Source organism: Onychostruthus taczanowskii, unplaced genomic scaffold (genome assembly GCF_017590055.1).
Source record: "Onychostruthus taczanowskii isolate IOZ18803 unplaced genomic scaffold, ASM1759005v1 scaffold14, whole genome shotgun sequence".
NCBI classification, from domain to species: domain Eukaryota; kingdom Metazoa; phylum Chordata; class Aves; order Passeriformes; family Passeridae; genus Onychostruthus; species Onychostruthus taczanowskii.
In genome coordinates this window covers 1,756,402-1,782,792 of record NW_024498573.1, presented here as the reverse complement: position 1 = coordinate 1,782,792, position 26,391 = coordinate 1,756,402, and the positions used below count along the sequence as shown (strand labels likewise).

General features: G+C 58.9%; 1 protein-coding gene across 5 annotated transcripts in view; it reads left to right on the top strand.

The window, feature by feature from the left end:
- The first annotated feature begins 211 nt into the window (after nucleotides 1-211).
- The window catches only part of ABLIM3 (actin binding LIM protein family member 3), a 46,667-nt gene continuing 20,487 nt past the window's right edge, over nucleotides 212-26,391 (top strand). For all 5 annotated transcript variants that reach the window (XM_041397721.1, XM_041397720.1, XM_041397719.1 and 2 more), the window contains exon 1: nucleotides 212-532. In XM_041397721.1, the coding sequence (XP_041253655.1) occupies nucleotides 520-532 (13 nt within the window). In that variant the 5' untranslated portion in view covers nucleotides 212-519. The remainder of the gene's footprint in view (nucleotides 533-26,391) is intronic.

Sequence of the window (26,391 nt, the reverse complement as noted above, 5' to 3'; positions counted from 1 at the left end):
GGCAAGGCAGTGAGCAGAAGAGGGCAGCGGGCAGAGCAAAGCAGGGCAGGGCACTGCCAAGGCTGAGCATCCTTCAGCCGCCTCCGGGTCCGCGCAGGGATCCGGGTACCGGGTCCCCGCCCGGCCCCGCCCGTGTCTCCCGGGCCGGTCGCTGCCCGCGGGCGGTGCCGCCGGGCCGGGGCGGTGAGCAGGGAGTGCTCCNNNNAAGCGGGCGGCCGCGGCCGCGCTCCGCAGTGCATGGCCGAGCTCCGGCCGGCCCCCGCCGCTCCGCCGGGACCCTCCCCCGGGCCGGTCCCGGCCCCCTCCCCGCCAGCCGTGACCTTGGCATCCTCCGGCCGCGGGGACAGCCCTGGGGACAGCCGCCGTGGGATGCGTTAGGCGGCGGATCGCACGGGAATATTCTCCTGGGAGAAGGAGAGCGGCAGCCTCCTCCCGCGGCCGCGGAGCTGCAGGAGAAGCGGATTTAAAGAGCATCTTCGCCCCTTTGTTGGGTGAGAAGGACGGGGAAGGAGCGGCAGGATGAGCACTAGCAGTGAGTACGGCGTCCTCTCACCTTGGCTGAGGGAATGGGGCTGATACCGCACCGAGCTGGCTGGGAGCAATTGGAAAGAAAATGTCATAGCGGCGCTGACAAGCCTAGTGGGATGAATTTTGGGTTATTTTCCTGCCTGCCTTTTGCTCCCCTGCTTTCTGACAGGCTCTGGCTCGGCTGTGTTTGATGTGGGCTGAGCCGCGGTGCTTATCTCCTCGGAGTACTTTTCTTGGCTTGGATTTCTGGGGTTTTGGAGGGCAGAGCATCGACTGAAATGTCGATACGCAACATGGTGAGAGGCAGCCAGGAGCGCTCTGACAGGCACAGCCTCACTTGCTGCTGCCTCTGCCTGGGCAGAAATGGACGGGAGGGGAGGAGGAGAAGGGTGAGGAGAGACCCAGAAACCTGAGCAAAGCACAGGTGCAATCCTGAAAAAAAAAACCAAAAAAACCCAAACCTTCTGCAGCTGGGAATGTGGGTGTTGCTATTGTGTGTGTGAGACAGGGACGGAGGCACTCATGCGCTGTGGATGAATTTCTAAAGAAGCAGAGCTCGGAAATGTGCTGCATAAGATGAGAACTGGCACCAGGCTGCTCACTTTGGATTCTGTGCCCTTGCTGGAAAGTCTGGGAAGATTGATCAGGGTTGAGCAAGTCACAACCAATTTCTTTTCCCTGCCTGACGTGCTGTGTGACAGCTGTGCCCACCTCGCTGGTGCGGCTTTGATCCCTGGCTTTAAAAGCAGCAAGTCCCTGGTAAAGGAGTCGATGTTGATGGCCACCTGAGGGGCTTCCTCCTGGGCTAACCTATCCAGGGAAGCCCCCCTGCCCCTCCCGTGGGTCCTGGAGCTGTGTGAGGAGCGGAGCCCTCCCCCAGGCACGAAACAGCAGAGCAGCAACTTCTCCATTGCACTGGCGTGCTGAGGTTTCTCAATCCGAGGGCTTGGGGTGGTTCCCGAGCAAAACACCGTGAAAAATGCCTTGGCACGCTGCGAGGCAACAGAACAGGTGATTCCAGCTCTGTTGGGCTGTGTCAGAGGCAGAGGAAACTTTCCAGGTGTCCTGTGCCCGAGCCACACCTGGGGCAGGAGCAAGCCCCCTCCCGGGGGAGCGGGGCTGGAGCTGCCTAGGTAGGAAACAATAGGGACTGATCCTTTCCGAGCCTGCAGGATGCCTGCTAACAAAGGGTCCTCCCTCTGCTCCTCGGGGGGAGCAGCTCAGGTCTGCTGCAGAGCCCTGCTGGGGTCGGTGGCCACCGTGGTCAGGTGGGACTGCTGGGCTTCCTCTGAGCCAATTCTGACAAATGCCTGTTGGTTCCTTTTGGGATTCCTTGCCAGATCTTAATAGCTGCTGCTGGAGATAAGGGCTGTTTATGGCACTGCTGTGTTCCAGCTATCTGATGGTGCTGCAAAACTCCTTCAGCTGCGGCCTCCCACGCCCAGAGAGGTGCCAATCCCTGCTGCCTGCCCCCTGCTCTGCCCAGGGATGTGCCAAACCCTGCTCCTGCCCCCTGCTCTGCCCAGGGATGTGCCAAACCCTGCTCCTGCCCCCTGCTCTGCCCAGGGATGTGCCAAACCCTGCTGCCTGCCCCCTGTTCTTCCCTGCCACACAGGGAGGTCACTGGGCACAGCCAGGAGTCCTTGGGAGCTGCTCCTCCTTCTGCCACCACCCAGCTCTGTGGCCCTGGGCACATCACTCAGCAGTGCCAGCAGCTGCCAGGGCTCTTGCCAAGCCCTTTGGGGGTCTTTGCACTCTTTGCCTAAGTTGCCATTACCCCATTTTAAGTAGCCACGTGTTTTAGTCAAGGCTTGGCAACTCTGTGACATCCCCTGGGGCTCAGGGTGCTGGGGCTTGGTGATTTGGTCACTGCAGGGCTGTGCAAACCCTGCTGGGGCTGGCTCTGCCCTCTTGGGCTCCCAGTTGCTCTCCCAGCAGCTGGAGGGCTCCGAGCAGGGCTTGGATGCCCAAATGCTGCTTCACTTGTGTTCCAGCATGGCTCTGTGAGCCAGGCCGGGCTGAGGGGCCATCTCTGCCATCAGCACATTCTGGGACTGCTGTGAATTCTGCCAAGAGCTGCCTCACCCAGCTCTGGGCATCCCTCCCCAGCCTGTAGCACTCCAATCCATCCACGAGGCTAAAACCCCAAATCCTGGCGGCTTTGTGCCAGTGCCATCTCTGTTTCACCCCCTGTGATGCCCCTGGCACTGACCTACCATGGATTTTTCACCCCTCTGCTGGTGGCCAGTGGCTCACTGGAGTTTGGTGCCACTTGCCAGAGGCTTCCCAGCCCTCCCAGCATGGGCAGGTCTGCTGCTTTCATTTTCTGGCTGTTTTTTCCCCAGGACAAGGGCTGAAGAAGGCAGATTGTGCACAAATTTATGATGTCCAGGTGTGCCTGTGCCTGCAGGCCTAAAATTTTGGGGCTGGCAAAGGAAGGAGAGGCACAGCTGAGGACAGAATGCCACCATCTGATCTGTGAATTCCCACCACTGCTTCCCATTTCGCTGGGTGCATTTTGTTCACGCTTCTCCCCTGCCTGGAGCTGATGTGAGGCAGGAAACCTGTGGCTGTGGGCCACGGCTGGCCCCGAGCCACGCTGCTGAGCAAATCTGCGAGGCCTCCAGGAGCTCTGGGCAGGATTTGCTGGGATTATCTCTGGAGATGCTCCATGCACAGCACACAGGAGCCTTGCTGAGGGGACAGGGGGTCGCTTTTCAGCCTGGATATGAGTGTCACCGTGTCATCATCTGTCCCGTGATGAAGGCAAAGCCAGATGAAAATTGTGTATTTGGGGTGAAGAGATAAAAGCACTTGAGATCAGGTGTAAATTCCTGTCCTGAGGCTGCAGAGCAGCTCAGCTGGCCCTGAGGGTGGGAAGGTGGCCTCTGCTCCTGGGATTGCAGGCGTGCAGTGAAGGTTTGGAGGGCACAGTGCTGGTGTTTACATTCGTTAGGCTATCACTGCCTCTCACTAATTGCTTACAAATGGATCCCTTACCTTAGCAAACAGGTCTGTGCTGCTGCTTGGCATTTCCATGGGAGCTGGAGCTTGTGGGATGAACCTTTGGCCAAGAGAACATCCCTTAAAATCACCCCCTGGAGTCTGCTCTGCCTGCAGCCAGCATCTCCCTGGGAATCTGGGCAGGGAGTCTGATGTGACTGATGCTGTGTTTGTGCTGAAAGGGTTAAAGCTGCCACTGCCCCGAGGATTTCGGAGGCTGAAACGAGTGGGAAGGATCCCTTCTGCTGCTCTGGAGGGAGCCAGCAGGTCTGGGTGCTGCAGGTCCGTGGAGTGCTGGCTGTGAGTCACCCCGTGGGATTTACACATCATCCCCAGCCCCTCTGGGGTGGCACAGGGGCTCTGCCAGCCTGGGCTCTGCTTTTGGCAGCAACAAGGTGCCCCTGCTTGTTCTGGGTTCCAGCAAGGACACCCCAGCTCTTGGGGGTGAAACCCTGGCCAGCTGTGGATGGGCAGGGTCTGGAGCAGTGTGCACGGGGTGATGGGGGCTGGCTCACACTCTTGGCATCTTCCAGCCTCCCTGCTGTCTCCAACATGCACCTGGCAAAAATGGGGCCAGAATCTGATGGCAAGCCAGCTCAGGGTGGGCTCAGCCATTTTTCCCCATCTTTGGAGCAGCTGGGAGCCTGTTGGAGCACGGAGAGCTCCCAAAGTAGTTTGGTATGCCAAGTGCAAAGTTTCATCCCTATCCCTGGCACCTCTCAAATTCCTGCCCCTGCTCTGAGAGAGGAAAGGCTGGACAGCAAAGCATTTGGGATGGGAGGCTTCCTGACAGATCCTGATGAATGCAGCATGTTTGCTTGGTTATTTTTGTCTTCCCTAAATCATGCTTGCTCTTAGATCGTGATCCTCTAAGCGTAATTACCCCGTAATCTGCAGGCACATGTGGTTACAAGGTGTTTACCAGCAAACTCCATTAAGGCCCTGTGTAATTAAAGAGGAATCCCGTGGTGCTGCACATCTCTGGGAGCTGCAGCTCTGCTCCTGGGCCAGGTGATTCACCAGGTGTCCCCACCCTGCGGGGCAGCAGCTGGGAGGGTCCTGCAGGGAGGGTGTCCTACGGTCAGAGATGCAGGGAACCCAGAGGGATCAGCCTGTTGATGTCATGAGCAGGGTGTTTTCCAGAATTTGGGCACCAAGGAGAACTCCCAGACTCCCTGCCTGCATTTTAGTCCTCTCAGTACCCTGACTGTGACAAACAACCAGACACAAATCATTCCCTGTTCTCCTGGGCGGCCTGAGGGACAATCACCCATTGCATTCGCTTTGCTGCCAGAAAATTCCAATCCCGGGCAGCGGCTCTGTCCCTGGGCTGGTGGATGGGCTCTGTCCTCTGATCCAGGCTCTTTCAAACCCTCTTTCCTGGCAGCTGGCCCTTGGAAGAGCAGGAGCCATGGAAAGTGGCCCTGCAGATCCGTGGAGTGCGTGCTGTAAGGTCAATGGAAGCGACTGAATTCTTCCAAGGGCCTAGCGTGCTCTTCTGGAACAAACAGTGCATTTTCTAATCATCAACTGCTGCTGCTTTAGCAGGAGAACAGCGTTTGGGATGCCAGCAGGCTGGGCTGATGACAGGAGTCCATGTGCTGCTGCCTTTGCTGGGAAGGAGGGAGGAAAAACCCACCCAGTTCCTGCCAGACCCTGCAGTCCTGTCGTGCTGGGGCCATCACGAAGTGCTGGGAACACCTCATTCGGTATTTCGGTATTTTTAGTTCTTAAATGCATCAGTGCCTGAGTTGTGAGCGCTGCAGAACCTCCAGAAAGCATCTGGGGGTGGAGTGGTCATGGCAGGAACTGGGCTGAGCAATGATGGAGAGTTCTGCAGGATGGAAGGGAATGTGGAGGGAGGACCAGGTGCCTCGGGCTCAGGGATTTTGGCTGTGGGCAAGGCTGGCAAGGGACTGGAAGCCTGGAGCAGGGATTGTGGGTGTGGGCAAGGCTGGCAGGAGCCTGGAGCAGGGATTTTGGTTTTGGGCAAGGCTGGCAGGGGACTGGAAGCCTGGAGCGGGGATTTTGGCTGTGGGCAAGGCTGGCAGGGGACTGGAGCAGTGATTTTGGTTTTGGGCAAGGCTGGCAGGGGACTGGAGCAGGGATTGTGGCTGTGGGCAAAGCTGGCAGGGACTGGAAGCCTGGAGCAGGGATTGTTGCTGTGGGCATGGCTGGCAGGGGACTGGAGCAGGGATTTTTGGCTGTGCCAAGTGCTCCTGTGCCCAGCACCTCTGGGGTCGGGGGGCTCAGTGCATCCCTGGGGGAGCAGAGCAGCTGGAATGCACTGCCCCCAGCCCCATGGGCACTCCTGGCTCTCAGGAAAGGGCTGCCTGAGGTTTACCAGGCCCAAAGTGATCTCTCCCAGGAGCAAATTTGGCTGCACAGGTTCCATTTATTTGCTGGTGGCTCAGGTATTTGATGGGCCTGAGTTTCTGGGTGCATTTTTCAGCTCAGGTGGAGTTTTCTGAATGCTTTATCAGTATCAGCCATAAGCCCTGGCCTGGGAATTGATGAGCTTTCTCCACTGCCTGGGGCAGAGAGCAGAAAGAAAAAGGAGCTGCTGCTGTGGTTTCCTGAGCCAGCCTGTCTGACCTTCCTTTCTTCTTACCCTTGCTGGCCTGGCAAGGTCTGCAGAGCCCCAAGGATCATCTGTTTTTCTCTTCATGGACTTCATTTTACTCCACTTCCATTTTGAATCAGCTTCTTCCTGAGCCTTGAAAAAGGCTCAGACCTGGGGAAATCCTTGTGGGAAGGTTTCTCTGAGGAGCACAGCAGTGCAAGAGGGGAGCAGGTGCCTGAGGTTTGAAGCCATCCCCTTGGATTCTGGTTTTTCTTGGCAACAAGTGGCACATGTGGAGAGCTGGGGGGCAGGAGAAGCTTTGCTGGAGCCAATGCCAGCCCCAAAAACCCTTCCTCAACCCAGGCTGAGTTGGAGCTCCAGGTTTTGACCTGTCCTCAGGGACTGTTTCCCAGAAGTGCAGCCAGGCTTTGGCATCAGACAAGCCAAATGTAGAGCAGGGCTCGCTGGGGGCTCCCAAATCCACTGCCAGGCCCTGTGGAGCAGCCCCCCTCAGCCACACCTCGCTTGTGAAAGCACCTTGCACCTTGCCTGTCCTTCCCAACACCCCAGCTGTGCTGTGCTGCCAGCCCTGGATTTTTCCTGGATTTTTCCTGGATTTTTCCTGGATTTTTCCTGGATTTTTCCTGGATTTTTCCTGGATTTTTCCTGGATTTTTCCTGGATTTTCAGGATGGCCAGGGCTGGAAGGGACCTGCAGGTTCTTGTAGCACCCCCTGCCATGGCAGGGACACCTTGCACAGAGCAGGGTGCTCCGAGCCCTGCCCAACCTGGCCTTGGACACTTCCAGGGATTGCTCTTGCTGGAGAATGGGAGCTATTTTTGAATCCTCCTGGGGACTGGGTGGGTCTCTGCCTGGCTCAGAGGCACTTGCTGGGACATGTGGGGATCTCCCAGTGCCAGCTGCTCCCAGCCTGGACTCCCAGGGCAGGCACAGAGGGTCCCAGCAGGGTGGATGGCTGTGCTTCACCCCCTGAACAAACACCTCAAAGCTTTAGAGGAGCAGGGGGAACAAATCCGAGTGTGAAACCCCTGCAGGGCCCAGAGCTGCCAAAGGAAGGGGGTTCCTCACCCAGGGCTGGCCTGACAGCTGCTCTGCCCTGCCCCAACCCTCTGCACTCCATCCTCAGGGCTGTTCCTAAAAGAAGGGATGAGATCCTCGAGGGCTTTTCCTAAAAGAGGGAATGGAACCCTCGAGGGCTTTTCCTAAAAGAGGGAATGAAACCCTCGAGGGCTTTTCCTAAAAGAGGGAATGAAACCCTCGAGGGCTTTTCCTAAAAGAGGGAGTGAAACCCTCGAGGGCTTTTCCTAAAAGAGGGAATGGAACCCTCGAGGGCTTTTCCTAAAAGAAGGAATGAAACCCTCGAGGGCTTTTCCTAAAAGAAGGAATGAGATCCCCTGGGGCTGGGGCAGGGCTCTCTCTGACCCTGTGCCAGCCAGGGTGCCCTGGTGACCACAGGACCATCAGCAAGGACTGCAGCAGGTCCCCGTGTGAAGCAGGGAGCGGCCAGCAGCTGGCTGCAGCACTGGGAAGGTTCTAGAAGCCAATCCCAAAGAGGGCTGGGGTCGGCAGGGGTCCCGAGCCCCTCCAGGGTGCTGCAGTCCCGTTTCTGTGGCACCGACCCGCAGCCAGCTGTGGGCTGGGCAGCTGTGCCCGGCTCTCTGCTCCTCTCCTGTAGCAGCAGCCCCGCTGGGATGGACAGGAGGCTTTGCTGGAGCTCGGCTGTCCTCCTGTCTGTCTGTCCGACTGTCTGTCTGTCCCCATTCCCCGCCGGCACCTCCCGCGCCAGCCGCGCTGCTCGGAGGATGGAGAAGGTGGAGCGAGGGAAGGAGAGCTCGCTGTCAGCTCCCAGAAATAACCAACCGTGCCAGCCTGGCACCGGCCGAGCGGGAGGGACCGGCCCGGGGCTGCCGGGGACCGGCTGGCTCCGTGCCAGGCACAGCCAGGCTGGGTGAGCACGCTGCGGTGGCACGGAGGGTGCCATGGCATCGGGGCACTGCGGGGACGCTGCTGGGCTCCTGGCCAGCCTCAGCTTCCCTGGCAGTGACAGCTGGCACCGTGACCAGCATGGCCACACCTGGCTGGCACTGGGGTCAGTGTGCCCACACCTGGCTGGCAGTGACAGCTGGCACCGTGGCCAGCATGGCCACACCTGGCTGGCACTGGGGTCAGTGTGCCCACACCTGGCTGGCAGTGACAGCTGGCACTGTGCCCACACCTGGCTGGCATTGGGGTCAATGTGCCCACACCTGGCTGGCAGTGACAGCTGGCACTGTGCCCACACCTGACTGGCACCGTGGCCAGCAAGGTGCAGGCATCCTTCCCCCGTGGCACAGATGTGCCAGCCTGCTTTTGGCTCTTGCCAGGCTGTGCCAGGGTGCAGGTGGCACGGGTGGGGTGCCTTTGGGGTTTGTGCCAGACTTTGGGACAGGAGGGCATGGCAGCTATCCCACAGGGAATTACCAGGTTCAGGAGGGCAAAGAGGGGCTGGTGGGGCTGATGCAGTGCCTGGGGAGCAGGGAGACCTTGGTCCTGTCTGTCTGTCTGTCCAGGCTGTGCCTTTGGAGGCAGTTTGGTTGGAATTTCCCCCACCTTTTGCCCACGAGCCAAGAGCAGCTTCCAGGAGTGTGGGCACACAGGGAGAGCCCAGCCCCTCTCAGCAAGGAGGCCATCCTTTGGCTGGTGGCAGCTGCTGAGGCACGAAGCTGGATGAGCCCAGCTTGCAGCCTTTGATCAGGGAGCAGAACCATCCCTCCATCCACCCCCAGATGCCACTGGAGAGAACTTGCACTGGTGTCCCACCAGGAGAGGAGTGGGCTGGGTCTGATCCTTCCCCTCTGGAAAAGGATGGCCTGGATGAGCTGGCTGAGGGATTGAGTGTGGATGTTCTTCCTCCCCTGCTTTTGAAAAAAAAAATAAAAGAAGGAAAGGCGCTGCCTGTGTGGTGAGTTATGTGGTGATGACTCCTTCTGATGGGCTACATATAAAATCCCTCGCCTCCCCGAGGATGCTCCACGTTGAAAGCTTTTATGGCATCTTAAAAATAGCCACAGAGGGGGAGAGAATGAGAAGATGGATAGGTAGGTGGATCCCTAATAAGGAGAGAAGAGGAAACAGCTCGAGGGGGAATGGAAAGACTCTGGTGCACGGCATGTGAGTGGCTGCTGAGGGAGGGGACGATGTGGCCGTGCCGAGCCGCTGAGCTGCGTGCCCAGCAGGAGCAGGAAACCCTATAAAAAGCCTGCCTGGCAGATCTGTGCCTTGCACGTGCTGGGGACGGGGCTGGGGTGAGCAGCAGCTCGGGCCTGGCTCTCGCTGCATTCTACAAGTAGTGTTAAAAATAATCCGTGCCTTGGCCAGCTGCTGCTGCTCCTGTGGGATCCCCAAACTGCTCCTCCCCACTCATCCCTTCCCTGCAGGCTGCAGCTGAGGGATGGGGTCGCTCCTGGAACTCCCTGAGTGCCCTTTCCCACCTGGGAGCTGCCTGGCTTTGTGCTCCTGGCAGGTTGTAATGCCCAGGGTGAGACCTGAGGTGGTGGCACTGGGAGGGGGCTCAGTAAGGAGGGCACAGCCCCCCAGGGGGACAGTCCTGCTCTGCACTGCCAGCACAGCCTCTCCCTGGCGGGGAGGTGGCTCCAGGCCCTTTGCTGAGCTTGTGGCAGCTCTCCCCAGCACTCGGGGAGGATTTTCCAGAGTGTCTCCAAGAAATGCTAATTGCTTTGGCTTCTCTTGGTACAGCACAGCCACTGGGCACAAAGGGCTCTTAGTCAGCTGAGAGATCTGCCTGATCCTTCCTCTGGAGGCCCTGGAGAGCTGCTGCAGTCTGCTGTGGCCACTGCTGATCCCCACATCCCCTCTTGTCCCCAGGCTGGCCCAGACCTGTGCTCCCAATATCTGGTGGCACGAGGCACTGTGAGCTCTCTTTGGGATGTGAAACCCCCCAAACTCAGCCCTGGCAGGCACAGCGTGGTCAGATGCTCTCCTTGAGCTGCAGGAAGTGTGGCTGGAGGAATGACAAGTTTCCCCCATCCTGGGGATGTGGCAGGAGCCATCAGCTGAACCCCTGGGTTGCCACTGCCCACCCGGCTCTGCCCCTGTGCAGCAGCCTTGGTTTGGTGCAGGCAACTGGGAAACTCTCCTTGGCTTTGCCCCTGCTCCAACTGCCGGGAAAAAAATGCTGCTAACGAGGCTCCTGTGTCACACCCGCCAGCCTGTCACATCCAGGACATCTCCCTCTTGCCTTTCTTGCCTTTTTTTATCTTTTTTTTTTCCCTCCCTCAGCTAGACAGGAACCCAGAGAAGCAGAGGTTGTGGAGGGTTAGCTCCAGGGAAGAGTGAAGCTGGGGAGATCCTGCCTGGTCCCTGGGCGTGGCTCTGAGCCAGCAGCACCATCCCGGCTGGAGAGTGTCCATCCCCCTCCCCACCTGGAGGGCTGCATCCTGCTCTGGGCTCCAGGAAAGCCTGGAACACCTGGGATTGTCCAGCCTGGAGGAGAGAAGCTCTGTGCTCACCCAGCTGTGGCTTTCCAGTGCCTGGAGGGAGCCTGCAAGAGATGTGGAGAGAGAGAATTTCCAGGGGATGGAGCGGCAGGGTACAGGGCATGGCTTCACACTGCCAGGGAGTGAGGTTAGGTGGGATATTGGGATGAAATTCTTTCCTGTGAGGATGGGCAGGCCCTGGCACAGTGCCCAGAGCAGCTGTGGCTGCCCCTGGCTGCCTGGAAGTGCCCAAGGCCAGGCTGGATGGGGCTTGGTAACACCTGGGACAGTGCAAGGTGTCCCTGCCATGGCTGGCGTGGAATGAGATGAGTTTTTAGGTCCTTTCCATCCCAAACCATTCCATGATTCTACCCCTGCTTCCTGCTCTTTCCTTGCCTTCCCTGGGCTGGGAGCAGCATCCCGTGGGTGTCCAGAGGGAGAGCTGGCCAGGAGGGGACACTGCAGCAGCCCCAGCCCTCTCTGCCTGCTTGGCTGCTCAGGTGGCAGCGAGGCTCCAGTTTGGGACACAGTTCTGTTCCCTGGCAGGCAGATTTTGGCTCATTTAACCAAAAGCACAACAAAGCCCACGCTCATTTTCCCCCTCCCGCTGAAAGGGGACTTGTTCCCGGAAAGTGCCAGCTCTGCCGGGCCCATTGATTGCCCGTTAATTGTCGCTAATGAGGAGCTGGGCGAAGTGGCATCCAGAGGCTCTTGGGGACAGACTGTCGCTTCGGCTTGGGAGGGACATCTCAGCGGGGAAGGCAGCCGTGCCCTCGGCGCGGGTGAGCGGAGCTGCATGGATGGGTTTGTTAACGAGGAATGCTCCAGTTCCTGTGCCCGCAGCTCGCAGGGCAACGCCAGCCCTGGCTCGGCTTCAGAGGGTCTCTGGTGCTTTCCTGTCCACAGATGGATTTATTTCCACGTGGAGAGGTGGGATGGAGAGGGCTAAGCCCACCCTGCCAGGAGGGAGTGATGCCTTCAGTTTGAGCTTTGATATTTCCCAGACTCTGCACTGCCCTGGTGCAGAACTCTGAACTCCACATCAAGTGTCAGCAGCTCTCCTCACAGCTCAGGCACACAGAACAATCCTTTTCCAGCCCAGAACCAAGGACACCGCTGCAGCTTCAGCCCAAAAAGTGCCACCAACAGGGAATGGAGGAGAGCAATCTGGGAGGATGGGACTGCATCAGCTGGAGCTGGAATTGGACACTGAACCCCCGTATGGAATGGACCAAAACTGATCAAAGAGTGAGAACTCGTGGCCAGGAGTCCACCTGGGGTGGAGCCACGGCCGGGCTCCTGCACTGCCCGAGGTGTGTCCTGTGAAGGGCTTTTAATAAATCCCTGCTTTATTCCTTTACCAGTCCAGCCTCCACTCCAGGGAGCCTCTGAAGGCATCAGCAGGACTCAGACTGTGCCCACGAGCAGCAGGAGCCATGCCAGCGCTTGGCCCCTCGCCTGCAGCCCGCCAGTGGAAGGCTGTTGTTTCCCCAGCCCCGATGAAAGGCACCAAAGGCTTCCAGCAGGATCCAGCCCTGTCTGTCTGCCCAGAGCTTCCCCTGCCCTGGGAGTCAGGATTCTGAACAGGGGAGCCAAGGGGAGCTCGAGTGTGGGAAGGAGGAGAGAGCTGGGAGTGCTCAGCCTGGAGAAAAGGAGACTCAAGGGTGCCCTCATCACTCTGCACAGCTCCTGAAAGTGCCTGTGCTCAGCTGGGGTTGGGCTCTTTCTCCAGGCAGCACTGACAGAACCAGAGGACAGCCTTGAGCTGCACCAAGGGAAATACAGGTTGGATATCAGGAAAAAGGTTTTTCCAGAAAGGGTGATAAAGTTCTGGCATGGCTGCCCGGGGAGGTGGTGCAGTCCCCATCCCTGGGTGTGTTTAACAAAGCCTGGATGTGGCACTGGGTGCCAGGGTTTAGTTGAGCTGTTGGGGCTGGGTTCCTAATCTTGAAGGCCTCTTCCAACCTGGTCATTCTGTGACTGTGTGTGATTCTGTGACTGTGTGTGATTCTGTGAATCCCATCTGTGCCAAGCCCCTCGTGTGCCATGGGGGGCTCACTGTTCGAGGTGTGCCTGTCCTGCCACGTCCCTGCCATCCCTGGCCAGGTGTGGCCCTGCCCCGTTGGCACCTCTTGCTGGGCAGCCCCACATCCCCCAGCTGAGGCTCAGGATGGGGCTGGGGGGTGTGGAGCTCCCTTGGGAGTGTCACACTGGTGCAGAGGTGTGGTTTTACTTGTGGAGACTCCTCTCCCACTGCAGCAGCTTCCTGGGTGCCCGTGCCCTGCTCCAGCAGCTCCTTGGCACCTGTGCCACTCACCTCAGTGGTTCCTTTTATCTCCTCTCTGCTAAAATGGCTGAGCAGCTTCACCAGTCCCTTTTCTGGCTGTTTTCTCTGTTTTTTCTCCCATTCCTGCCAGGTTTCCCTGTACCTGTGACCTCCTCCAGCTCTCTGGGTGCCCGTTCTTGTTCTCACAGCAAGAGGCTTTGTCTGTGATTCCTGATCAGCTGCAGGCAGAGCTGCTCTGCAGAGGGGATCTTCCCTCTGGATTTGTTATTTCATTAGGATAAACAGCCAAGTGGGATGTTATTTTCCATTCTTGCTGAGAGAGGTTGGAGCTGCTGCTTTCTGACCCAAACCCTGACGTCTGGTTTTGGATTCTCTGCCTTTGAAGCAGGGAGGAGAAGCAAGAGTGGAGAGTGTGGATGTGTTTTTCTGTACAAGGGATTGGTGGCTGCACCACTGCTCCCCACCCTGGCGCTGCTCTGGGGTTCAGGGGAGCCCTGAGCCATGCATGGCTTATCCTGTTTTCCCCTGGTTCCAGGCTCCTTTCACAACCAGCCACTGCTGTGGATTTGGGACTGGTTATTGTTTGTGTTCTGAAATACCTTTTAGGGGGCTCAGGCAGCTCTGCTCCACTTGGGAAGCAGCAGGACAAAGAGCTGGCACATCTGGGCTGAGAAATGTGCCTGGGCCCAGAACTGGGGCAGAGTGGGAGAGCCCTGAGCTGCTGTGGTGTGTGTGCTGGGCTGTGCCCCAAAACCTGAGCCAGCCCATCTGTGCTGGGACAGGGGAAGGTGCTGAATCACCTGGCCCATCATCCATCCATGGATCCCTCCATCCATCCATCCATCCCTCCATCCATCCATCCATCCCCCAGGGTCTCTGAGCTGCCTCAAGGCTCCTCTGGGGTCTGGCAGCTGTCACCTCCTGCACCACAGTGGGACACTGGCAGGGGACAGGCCATGTCCTGGAGGGATCCTCTGCTGGGACAGTGGAAGGAGACAGGAAATGTCTCAGTGGTGCACTCAGAGGGTGGCTGTGTGAAGGTCATCCCAAGGGGAGCAGCCTCCATCCTCCACCACTGCTGTTTTCCCTCCCCACGGCTCCCTCCTGCCCCAGCCTTTGCTCCATGGCTTTTTGCCTTTCCTGCTTTTTCCCTTCCACCCTTTTCCCACCTTCCTTTTCTCTTCCCTTCTCCTGTTTCTCTCCTGGCAGCTTTGTTCTCCTGGCTGTGTACTGGGGTTGCCATGGTGACTGCCAGAGCATCTCTGCATCCCACAGCATGGTCCTGTGCCTGCCCTGGCCATGGCAGAGGCAGGGCACCCTCCTGCCCCTCCCAGGGATGGGATTCCTTGGGGACATCCCTGTGGCACATCCTGGCATCTGGGGAGAGGAGGGGACAGCGTGGGGCGGCCCTGAGCAGCTCAGGGCAGGGCGGGGGTGCAGGGCTGGCTGCGTGGCACAGCTTCACTGCTGCAGAAACATATCAATAAAACCTTCAGTAAATATTTTTTTAATAAGCAAACACTAGTTGAGGAAAACAGAGGAGCTGCAGCAGCACGGAGTGTCCCTGGGGTGTGGAGGCAGAGCTGCTTGTGGCCTTCTGGTGGCCATTTGCAGATGACAATATCTCCTTGCAGTGTGTGTCAGAATTGCTGGGCCCATTTCAGGAGATAATTAGGTTGACGTGTTATTAGCTGATTACTGGGGAAACATACATTTACTGAGGATTTATCCTGCAACCAGCATTAATCTCCTGTATAGCTGCTAAACCTCCATAAATAATCTGATTTTGATAATCAATTGCTATTGCAAGTTCCCCTATAAATCTCAATTAAATGCACATTTAACAGGCATCAAGGTGCCAAATTTGCTTGTGCCTGTGTGTCCCGCTGCTTGCCTGGGGCAGAAGTCTGGGGCTGTGCAAGCTCAGCTCTGGTTTTCAGCCAGCCCAAAAGCAGCGTGGGCTTTGCCAAGGCAGAGCATCCCAGAACAGCCCCGCTCCTCCCCGGGTCCCACCTGGGGAACCCAGCCCAGCCCAGCTCCATGCTGCTGGGCCTGGCTCTGCTGGGCCCGGCTGTGTCCTGCCTGGTGCCGGCTCTGCTGCTGGGCCTGGCTCTGCCGCTGGGCCTGGCTCTGCCGCTGGGCCTGGCTCTGCCGCTGGGCCTGGCTATGCTGCCGGGCCCGGCTCTGCTGGGCCCGGCTCTGCCCTGCCTGGTGCTGGCTCTGCCGCTGGGCCTGGCTCTGCCGGGCCTGGCTCTGCCGCTGGGCCTGGCTCTGCTGCCGGGCCCGGCTCTGCTGGGCCTGGGTCTGTTAGGCCCGGCTCTGCTGGGCCCGGCTCTGCCCTGCCTGGTGCTGGCTCTGCCGCTGGGCCTGGCTCTGCCGCTGGGCCTGGCTCTGCCGCTGGGCCTGGCTCTGCTGCCGGGCCTGGCTCTGCTGCCGGGCCTGGCTCTGCCTCTGGGCCTGGGTCTGCTAGGCCCGGCTCTGCTGGGCCTGGGTCTGTTAGGCCCGGCTCTGCTAGGCCTGGCTCTGCTGAGCCTGGCTCTGCTGGGCCCGGCTCTGCTCCGAGGGGATGTGGCAGTGCCCTCCCTGCTCAGCCCCGGACCTGACAGAGCTCCCAGTGCTTCCAGCCAGCCCCTTCCAGGCTCTGGGAGCACCTGGAGGAATCTGGAGCCAGCCAGGGAAGTTCCTGCTGGAGTTCTGCCCCCAGCCCCCAGCTGTAACTCATCCCCTGGAATGGAACTGCATTGAGAGGGCTCTGTAACAAATATCCCTGCCCCGCAGCCTATTTCTGGGGACATTGTCCCCTCTGTGACGCCAGGGCTTGCTTTGCCAGCTGTCACCCCCAGCCCAAATTCCCATTTCGTTGCATTAATATCCATACAGTGCCTCTGGACGGGGATTTGATTTCAGCTGGCTCCCCGGAGTAGAAAGAGTTAAAAATAGCAAATCCACCACCACCCCTCATTCCCTGGCTCTGACGAAGTCTCCCAGGTTGGAGTTACAATGCCGACAGGAATAGGGTTTAAAATAAAACAAGGGAGTGCTCTGCACTCTGCAGAACGGGAGCAAAGAGCTGGAGGAGCTTTAGAAAACAGGCAAGAGTTTGTCTGCCTGGCAGGTCGGTGATGCTGGGCACACACACAGAGATGAGTGGGGGAATTCAGGAGGTTCTCCATCCCCAGGAGAACCAGGCAGGAAGGAGCCCAGTGGTGCAGATCCCCGTGCAGAGCACCTCACCAGGGCTGGGTTCAGCCTCCTCGGAGGTGCAGGCAGGGACAGAGCAGGCGGATCCTCTCCCAAAAGTGCTCCCAGACTCTGGAAGCAACAGTCTGCTGCAGGGTGGCGAGGTGCCAGCCTGGCTCTGCCTCATCCCACGGGGCTGCTGCTCTGATCTGGCAGGGAAAATCCTCAATCCCCACACTTCTCCCTCTCTCAGACGCTGGCCTAGTTTAAAAATGTCAGCTCCTGGCTTTTCTTTTGTAATATTTTAAATATAGCAGCCTTTATGTCTCTGATGGATGCGCCATATGTTTGGGAAACGGCCCCGAAATCCACGGGGCTGGTGGGTGGAGGTTCAAGGGAAAGAGCATTTCCACACGGGAAGCTGCAAACACAAAACACAGCAGCAGCAAACAGCAAATCCCTCCTGCAGCAGCCAGCAATAATCTCCTTTCTGTCCTGCCTGTCTCCGGGTGTTCATGTGAGCAGCAATGAGTGTTTCCATTGTGTCACCTCCTGTCCTGGCCACCCTGGCACTGCCTCCACGGTGCCCAGCAGGAGATGCCACCATCTGACAGCTCCTTTGCCCTTTCTCCTCCTCAGAAAGCTCCTTTGCTGCTTTCTCTTTGGGGTTTTTTGGGGGGTTTTCAGCTGGGATGGGTCCCTGGTGCTCCAGCTGGCTGAGACTGCTGCAGGCCTGGCTGGGGGTGCTGTGGGTGGCTTTGGCAGCCAGGGGACAGTCCCCCCGGGCTCCCTGCACTCCCACACAGCCAGGACTGTGTCCCAGCCCTGAACACAGCCTCTGCTCAGCAGGAAATCTGGCCTCAGCAAAGTGATGAGCTCAGGCTTTTCAGCTTTTGGCCAGGACCTCAAGTTTAGATTCTTCTACTCCGCACATCCCTCAGCTTTAGGACCCAAGTGTAGCCCCTTGCGTGGACCCCCCAAAACCTGTCCAGCCCAGCTGGAGCTGAAAACAGCATCCTGTGGGCTGGGGCTGGGTCCAAGCCTCAGGCAAGGCCACCCCTCCTGCTCTGGCTGGCTCAGCTGGCTGGAGCTCCCCCCTTGTCACGCCTCAGGAACCAAATCCAGGGGAGGAGATGGACCTTGGCCAGTGCCTGGCTGCCAAGGGGCTGCGTCCCTCGAGACCACCCTGCCAGGGGAGCAGGAGTGGGGCTGGGCTGGCCCAGAGCTCCTGCAGGCAGTGACAGCTCAGGTTTGGCCCCACTCTTGGAGGGTGGGATGCAGTGGGGATGTCACAGCACCCCTGAGTGGTTTGGGTTGGAAGGGACATTAAAAATCACCTCGTTCCACCCCCTGCCCTGGCCAGGGACACCTTCCCTAACCCTGGTTGCTCCAAGGCCATCCCCCTGGCCATGGGATGGGCACAGGGGAGGGGGGAGCTGGGGGAGCCTTTTGGGTGCTCGGGAGATTTGGGGCTGGGACTGGGTCCCTGCGGGGCAGCTCCAGCAGGGCACGGGGAAGCTGCTCCCAAGGCCTGGGCACACAGGCAGAACCTCTTGTGGGGCCCCAGTCACTCCCAGTTTGGGAATCTCAGTCAGTCCCAGTTTGTGGTTCCAGTCACTCTCAGTTTGGGGTTCCAGTCACTCCCAGCTTGGAGATCCCAGTTTGGGAGTCTCACTCACTCCCAGTTTGGGAATCTCAGTCATTCCCAGTTTGAGATCCTAGTCACTCCCAGTTTGGGAATCTCAGTCATTCCCAGTTTAGGGTTCCCAGTCACTCCGTGTTTCAGTTTGGGGGTCCCAGTCAGTCCCAGTTTGGGGTCCCAGTTTGGGATCCCAGTCACTCCCAGTCAGTCCCAATTTGGGGTCCCAGTTTGGGTTCCCAGTCAGTCCCAGTTTGAGCTCCCAGTACGTCCCACTCAGTCCCAGTTTGGGCTCCCACTCAGTCCCAGTTTGGGCTCCCACTCAGTCCCAACATGGGGTCCCAGTCTGGGCTCCCAGTCAGTCCCAGTTTGGGCAGAGCTGTGCTGCAGGGGCTCTCCTGGTGTTGCAGCACAAAGGTGTGAGCCCCGAGCCCGGGCTGCAGCTGCAGTGCAGGGACTGCTGTTCTCCTGTTGCCATGGAGCTGTGCCAGTGTCACCCGGGAAAAGGGATGTGCCAGTGTCACCCGGGAAAGGGGATGTGCCAGTGTCACCTGGGAAAGGGGATGTGCAGTGTCACCTGGGAAAGGATCCAGCTGGGATGGCAGGGAGGGAGGGAGGGAGGCTGCCAGGAGGGCACCTGGATCCTCGGGAATCCACAGGTGTGGCTGCCAGCAGGGATGTTCAGCTGAACCTCTGATCCCCCAGGGTCACACCCCTGCCCTGCTCCAGCCCTTCCCCAGCTCTGTGCCCCCCAAATTCCCACCCTGGGGGTGCACAGCCACCCTCCTGTCCCCTCATCCTCCACAGCCGTGCTGGCAGCGAAGGGAAGGTGTCACTTCTCCCAAACAGGGACAGGAGGAGAGGGAACAGCCTCAGGCTGGGCCAGGGCAGGCTCAGGGTGGGCACAGTAGGAATTTCCCCATGGAAAGGGTGCTCAGGCACTGGAAGTGCCCAGAGGGTGCTGGGAATGCTGAAGGGGGGACCTTCACCTCCTCTTCTCCCTGGGGGTGTCACTGCAGCCCTGGGTGGGAGGATGCCACGACAAGGAGGTGCCCAGGGGGCTCCCTGGCTGCTGCCAGGAATTCCTGGGATACAGAGGAATTCCTGGGATACAGGGGAGCTCTTGGGATACAGGGAAATTCCTGAGATACAGGGGATTCCTGAGACAGAAGGGAATTCCTGGGATACAGAGGAACTCTTGGGATAAAGTGGAATTCCTGGGATACAGAGGAACTCTTGGGATAAAGTGGAATTCCTGGGATACATTGGAATTCCTGGGTTACAGGGGAACTCTTGGGATACAGGGGAATTTCTGGGACACAGTGGAACTCTTGGGATACAGGGGAATACCTGGAATACGGGCAAATTCTTGGGATGCAGTGAAACTCCTGATATACAGGGGAACTCTTAGGATACAGGAGAATTCCTGGGATACAGGGGAATTCCTGTGATTTAGAGGAATTCCTGGGATGCAGTGGAACTGCTGGGATCCAGCAGAATTCCCAGGATCCAGCGTGTTCCCCGGCCCTGCCCAGGGTGCAGCTCACAGCCCTGCTGTGCCTTCCTGTTGTCTGCACTCAGGTCATCAAATGTCCCTGCAGCTCCAAGAATTAGTAAAGCAACTTTTCCCTCTTTTTCTCGGGAATCTGGGCAGATCACAGCAGCACTCAGTGCTTCCAGGCTGATCCCAGATCCCTCAGGACACCCGAGGTGCTGCAGGAATGGGGCTGGGGGCTCCTGCAGGCAGGAGGTGACAGCTCTGAGCCCCAGGGGGGGTTTTGGGGTCTCCCTGGCACATTCCAGCCCTGCCTGTGTGGGAAGTAAACATCCTGCAGGCAGGCAGGGGCAGCTGCAGCCAGGTCAGCTTGGGGAGACAATCACAGCTTCCTCCACACTCGTTTGGAGAATAATTTCCACAAACGCAGCCAGAAGCAAATTCTGCTCTGCAGGCAGGGCCCTGGCTTCATTTTTTTCAGGTTTTTTTTTCTTCTTTTCCTTCTATCTTGATTTTTCTCCTTGTCTCCTTCCCTCCTTTGTCTCCTCGGGTGTTTTTGACCCCACTCCTGTCTGTCTGTGGAGCGTGTCCCCGTGTGAGCCAGCTCCACCCTGGCACGATGTGCTGCCATGCCCTCACGATGCTCTGGCACCTATTTGGGCACCTGTGGCATCCATCCCAGTCCTGCTGGGAGCATCCCTCCCTCCCTGGTGTGGTGCCCGTGCTGGCTCAGCCTCCCCAGCTCCATGCCCTCTGCCATGGTGGCAGTGCCACTCCAGCTCCCTGGTGCCATCCTCACGGCACCCATGGCTCATCTGTGTCCTGTGTCCCACCCAGGGAGTGAGGGGCAAGGGGCCAGTGTGAGCCAGGTGGGGGCAATAATTGGTGCTGATCTAATTAGGGAAGCCTAGGGCTGGATTAGGAGCTGTGACAGGGGAGGGTGTTGAGCTGTAAGCCACAGATGGCTTTGCCTGGGAGCCAGGAGAGGCTGGCATGGTCTGGAGGGGGTTCTAATCCTGCCTGGAATACACTCTGAGCTGGCTGACGGGTTTGGGAACAGAACAGGGGCTGCTCTGGGTGAGCTGGGTGCTCCCCAGTGTCCCCAGGCCACTGTCCCAGCCCTCAGGGGTTCAGGACAAGCACTGGAGGAGCAGCTGGGGCTGCTGCAGGCTCACACAGCAGATCCCTGTCCTCAGCCCATCAGCAGCACTCAGCCCTCCCCAGGTTAAAAATGTAAATATTAAATAAAGAACCACGTGTTGCTTCTGGATTTTACTGGGAAGGGAAGGATCAGGAGAGAAAAATCTTTTGTCCAGAGGTAAATCTGGCATTTTCTCCTTGGTGGAAATGGATTTTCTCTGTGGGAGCCCCGTGGAAGCAGCGGCCTGAGCACAGAGATGGCCGTGCAGGGCTCAGGTTCAGCTGCAGAGCTGAGCACCCCGGCTGCTGGGCCCTCCCTCTATTTCAGGGGCATTTGGCTGAGCCTTTACCTGGGTGCTGGCACCCCCAGCGTCCCCTCCTCAGCAGGGACTGGGCTGGACTCCAGGGTCTTTTCCATCCCTGTTCATTGGGACTGTGTCTGGAGCAGGCACATTCCCGTATGCCAGGCTCAGGACACAGCCCGAGGCTCTCCTGGCTCCCAGCCCATCCTGCCCTTCCTTCCCAAGGCGTTCTCAGGCTGCAGCCGAGCCTGGCCGCGGCAGGACAGCAGGCAGGAGCCTTTGGCCCCGCTGATGATGATGAGAAACCCACATCCCGCGGCCCTGGAGCTCCCACCCTTCCTCCCCGGCACCCTGGGACAGGCTCAGCTCCTGCCGGAGGGGAAATCCTCCCCTGGAGCCAGCCGGGCCCCGGCATCCCCCGGGTTTGGGGTGCCGGCTCCTGCGGGGTGCCCTCCTTGTCGCCAGTGCCAGCAGCGGGGTTTGTGACCTCGCTGTGTGCCCCCAGCCCGCACGCTGTGTGCCACCCCCGCCGCTTCACCCCGGCCTCTCCCGAGCTTCCAGCGAAATTCCTTCCTGCCCACTCAGCCCTGCCGCCCCCGGCGCTGCCGGGTTGGGCTTCCTCTTCCTGAGCCTCTGCCAGCCCCGGAGCCCCGGGACCGGCCCTTCCCGGGGAGTGCCGGCCGTGCCCACCGGGATGCACACCGGGAATATCCACTGGGAATACCCAATGGGAGTGCCCACCGGGAATACACACTGGGAGTGAACACCTGGAATGCACACCGGGAATTCCCACAGGGAATGCACACCGGGAATGCTCACCGGGAGTTCCCACCGGGAATGTACACTGGGAATGCAGACCGGAATGCCCACTGGGAATATCCACTGGGAATATACACCGGGAATGCCCACCGGGAATATCCACTGGGAATGTACACCGGGAGTGCCCACCGGGAATGCATACTGGGAATGCACACCGGGAATATCCACTGGGAATGTACCCCGGGAGTGCACACCGGGAATTCCCACAGGGAATGCACACCGGGAATACTCACCAGGAGTGCCCACAGGGAATGCACACTGGGAATGCCCACCGGGAATATCCACCGGGAATACCCACCGGGAATGTACACCGGGAATGCACACCAGGAGTGCCCACCGGGAATATCCACTGGGAATACCCAATGGGAGTGCCCACCGGGAATACACACTGGGAGTGAACACCTGGAATGCACACCGGGAGTGAACACCGGGAGTGAACACTGGGAATTCCCACAGGGAATGCCCACCAGGAATATCCACTGGGAATTCCCACCGGCAGTGCCCACTTTTCCTCACCCTCCCCGCCTCCCACCCCCGCCCGTGCCGCGCTGGTGCCACCACCCCAGGGGGGTCTGAGAAGAGGATTTCCATCCACAAGGAGCCTGCAGGGGATGGGGTGGGACACTGCTCGCTGCCAGGCAGCACTGGGAGCACTGGGGAGCTGCTGGAAGGGAGTTCAGCCCCAAGGAGCTGTGGAGATTTGGAGATTCCTGCCAGCATCATCTGTCAGCATCCAGCATTCCAGGGCTGGATCCATCCCATGGTGACACCCACACCTCCCTCCACACTCCAGGGTGGATCCATCCCATGGTGACACCCACACCTCCCTCCATACTCCAGGGTGGATCCATCCCCTGCTGGCACCCCTTTGCTGTAGGTGCCAGCTCTCAGTCATTGCATCCCCCCCTGGCACCAACCAAACTCAGTTTCCCATGGTGGCACCGCCTCTCCTTACTAATTCCAGGGTGAATGCTTTGCTTTACCATGGTCCCCTTCACCTGTGGCTCTCCCAGCACTGTGTAAATGTTAATTACTGTTAATTAAGCCAGGCATGCCCATCTTCCCATGGAGATGCTGTGTTACAAACATGCTGGCAGCAGGGCTGGGTGGGAATTCCCAGTTCCCTGTGGATAATGATCCAAATCCCACCTGGAGCAGCTTCTCCCTGATAGACCTTCCTGGAGGGCCAGTGGGCTGGAAGAGGGAAATAGGTGGGAAAGGAGCACCAGCTGCTCTGGTCCCAGTAGGGAAGGAGGGATGGATCTTTAAAAATGCCTCTGGGTGTTCATGGAAAGCTGTTCCTGGTTTGCTGTTGCTCAGGTATGTGGGGCTGTGGGGTTTGGGGGAACCCAAGCTGCTGGAGGAGCTTGTTCTGAGCTTGGAAATGGAAATTATCCTGTTCTCCTTCCACTCCTGAAGTGCTCAGAGTGTTCCAGAGGTTTGGCACTTCCCCATCCTGCTGGAGGGCTGGAGACGGGGCAGGAAGAGCACAGGAAACCAAACAAGGTCCTTGACCCTCCCGAAGCCAAGGAGGGCATTGCACGGGGGGAACTGCAGGTTGTGAGCTTGGAGCAGCCCTTGGGCAGGGTCCCTGTGCCCCCCCGGGGGGCAGAGCTGCTCTGCACGGCCCTGGGGGTGTTTGGGGTCAGTCCCTGCTCAGGTCACACACTGGCTGTGCCCTGGGGGTGTTTGGGGTCAGTCCCTACTCAGGTCACACACTGGCTGTGCCCTGGGGGTGTTTGGGGTCAGTCCCTGTTCAGGTCACACACTGGCTGTGCCCTGGGGGTGTTTGGGGTCTGTCCCTGCCAGGGTCACACACTGGCTGTGCCCTGGGGGTGGTTTGGGTCTGTCCCTGCCAGGGTCACACACTGGCTGTGCCCTGTGACCTCCTGGGGCTGTTTGGGGTCTGTCCCTGCCAGGGTCACACACTGACTGTGCCCTGTGCCCTCCTGGGGCTGTTTGGGGTCTGTCCCTGCCAGGGTCACACACTGGCTGTGCTCTGGGGGTGTCTGGGGGATGTTTGGGGTCTGTCCCTGCCAGGGTCACACACTGGCTGTGCCCTGGGGGGTGTTTGGGGTCTGTCCCAGCCAGGGTCACACACTGGCTGTGCCCTGGGGGTGTTTGGGGTCTGTCCCTGCCAGGGTCACACACTGGCTGTGCCCTGGGGGTGCTTGGGGTCTGTCCCTGCCAGGGTCACACACTGGCTGTGCCCTGGGGGTGTTTGGGGGATGTTTGGGGTCTGTCCCTGCCAGGGTCACACACTGGCTGTGCCCTGGGGGTGTTTGGGGGATGTTTGAGGTCTGTCCCTGCCAGGGTCACACACTGGCTGGGCACGGGCACCGCTGCCTGACCTCGGGGCTGTGCGGGGCAGCAATCCCTGACCGGAGGTGCCACCTTAATCCGGATCACTGGCAAATCTGCCGAGTGCCCACGCAGCCCCGTGGCAGCTCCCTGCCTGCCTGGCTGTACCCAGAGCCTGCCAGGAACCAGCCAGGACACGGGCACAGCCCCACAGCAGCCTGGCCCTGGGCGTGTTTCGCACTGGGAGCGGAGCACAAACCCATGAATTGTTGGCCCAAAGCAGCTCTGAGCAAAGTGGGGGCAGATTATGGCATTCCTTGGGCAGCTCCCACCCCCTCTGCACGGCTGCTGCATCCCAGCCTGCGAGGCCACTAATGCTACTTACATTATTAGTGGATTATTTGGTGTAATGAGCTTTGCCCCGCTCAGCTGGCCCTGTGCTCGGGGCTCTGGGGTGTGTAATACTTCCTGCACGGGGCCACGAGGCGGGCAGCTGCTGCCTGGAACACAGGCACACAATGCACCAATGTTCCCGGCCACAATTCCAGCCTGGCCCGGGGGTTAAGCACAAATCAGGGAGCTTTGGGGAGTTTTTGGACAAAGCAGGAGGGTGAGGGTGCCCTGAGCCGGGTCCTGACCCGTCCCCATGGGCACAGCCAGCAGTCATGGCTCAGATCCAGCTCTGGAGCACAGCTAAAAGCATCTTTCCCATCCTCAGCTCCTTTTCCTCTGCCTCCCTCCCATCAGACCAGCGAGGGCTCATGGATGTGTTGCTATGGACACGAGGAAGTTTTCCCTGGAGACCAGAAGCCCTCACTAAGCGATGCCTGCATGTTCCGACACAGATTATTATTATTATTATTTTTGTCTGCCCCCCCCTTTCTTTATTTTAAGTGTTTAAGTGTGGATGAATTCCTGGCTTTCCCCCCTGCCTCTGTCCTGCTTTCCTCTCCCAGCTTTGTGGATTTCCAGGGCTTGGCTTCGTTCTGGGCCAGGGTGTGAGCTGTGGGTGCGTGGGAGGAAGGTTCAGCTCTGTAACTCTTGCTCTGCTGGAGACCCCTGCAGAGGAGATCCCTGATTTATTCCAGCCTTGGGAAACCCTCTTGGTCCCCTCAGGCAGCTGCAGAGCTCCTGGGCACCCATTACACCAGCAACCATCACAGGAGGTGCTGCATTCCTGTTCCCAGGGCTGCTGTCTCTTGGGTGGGGGTTCCCTGCTCCCTTCCTTTTGTTTGGGACCTCACAGTGATTTAGGTCTAGACTAATTAGTCTCTGTTGGGCTAGCTCCAGGCCTGACTCCCATTTTGTCACTTCCCTGCTGGCACTTGGTGTCCTTTAGTGCCTCAGGTACCTCTGAGAGCCCTTGGCTCGAAGGGAAGGGAAATCCCAGCAGCTCCTGGAGTCTGAGCTTTGCAGGAGGGCACTGGGAGCTTCCCTCACAGCCCATTCCAGGGATGGAGCCGTGCTCCAGGAGGTTCAGCCCCTGTGCCTCTGGGCCCTTGGCACAGGGAATGGCATTTTACTGTGCCACGGTCTCAATGTCATTTTGACTTCTCTTGCTTGGCTTTTGAAGCTGATAATGGGCTGTTTCTGTTCCCTGTCACTTGATCTGCCCCTCGGTGAGCGAGGAGCCTCTGATGAGTGATCTCCTCTGTCCTGTGCCCTTCTCCCCTGCTCTGGAGGCACTTCACAGGCTGCCTTTCAATCAGCTGCTTCTCTTGTTCCTGGGAATGCAGTTCAGCACTGGGTCAGAAAAGCTCTGGCCCGCTGAAATCCTCCTTTTTGCTGCTTGGCTTGCCCAGATTGTGACTCCCTGTCGGAAATCTTGCAGCAAATAAATCCCGCAGTGCTTGGCGTGGTGTCAGCCTGGCTGGAGCTCCTGCCCAGCCCCAGCACTCCTGGGTGGGGCAGGGAGAGCTGGAGCTGCTCTGTTTTCTCTGGGTGTTTGGGAATTGCCTTGAGACAGCAGAAGGATCCCTACAGAACAGGAGGGTTTCACCCTGGAGCATGGGGGGAGGCTGCTGGGCATCACCTGGGTGGTGTCCCAGAGGGTGAGGAGTGTCTGCAGCAGGAGAATTTCAGCTCTTGCCCTGCCCTGAGGCTGCTTGGCATCACCTGGGTGCTGTCCCAGAGGGTGAGGAGTGGAGGTGAAGCCCAGCACTGTCTGCAGCAGGAGAATTTCAGCTCTTGCCCTGCCCTGGTGCAGCCCCAGCTCCTCCCAGAACCTCCCTGCTCTGGAAGGAGCTCTGGGGCCAGGCTGCTGCTCCTCGCTGAGGAGGTGACAGCCCCACCAGGGCCAGGCACTCCATTGCTGTGATGTTTGAAAGCTCCTTGACAAATGTCTCCTTCCTCCAGTTCCTAAGCAAACAAGTGGAAGCTCCAAAAGCCCAGCAGTTCCTTCCTGAGCTGCTGCCAGCTCGGAGCTCTCTGAGGGTCAGCAGCAGTGGGGATTGTCCCTGCAGTGTCCTGTGCACCTGCTGTGGGGACAGGAGAGCACTGGGAGCTCTGGGGTGATGCTGTCACCTGGCTGTCCATGCAGGGACAGAGTTTGGCACTGCAGGCCCGTGAGCATCTTCTGTGGGGCAGGGAAATCCCAGATCCAGAGAAGGCTGGGCTCCCATCTCAGAGTCACTGTTTT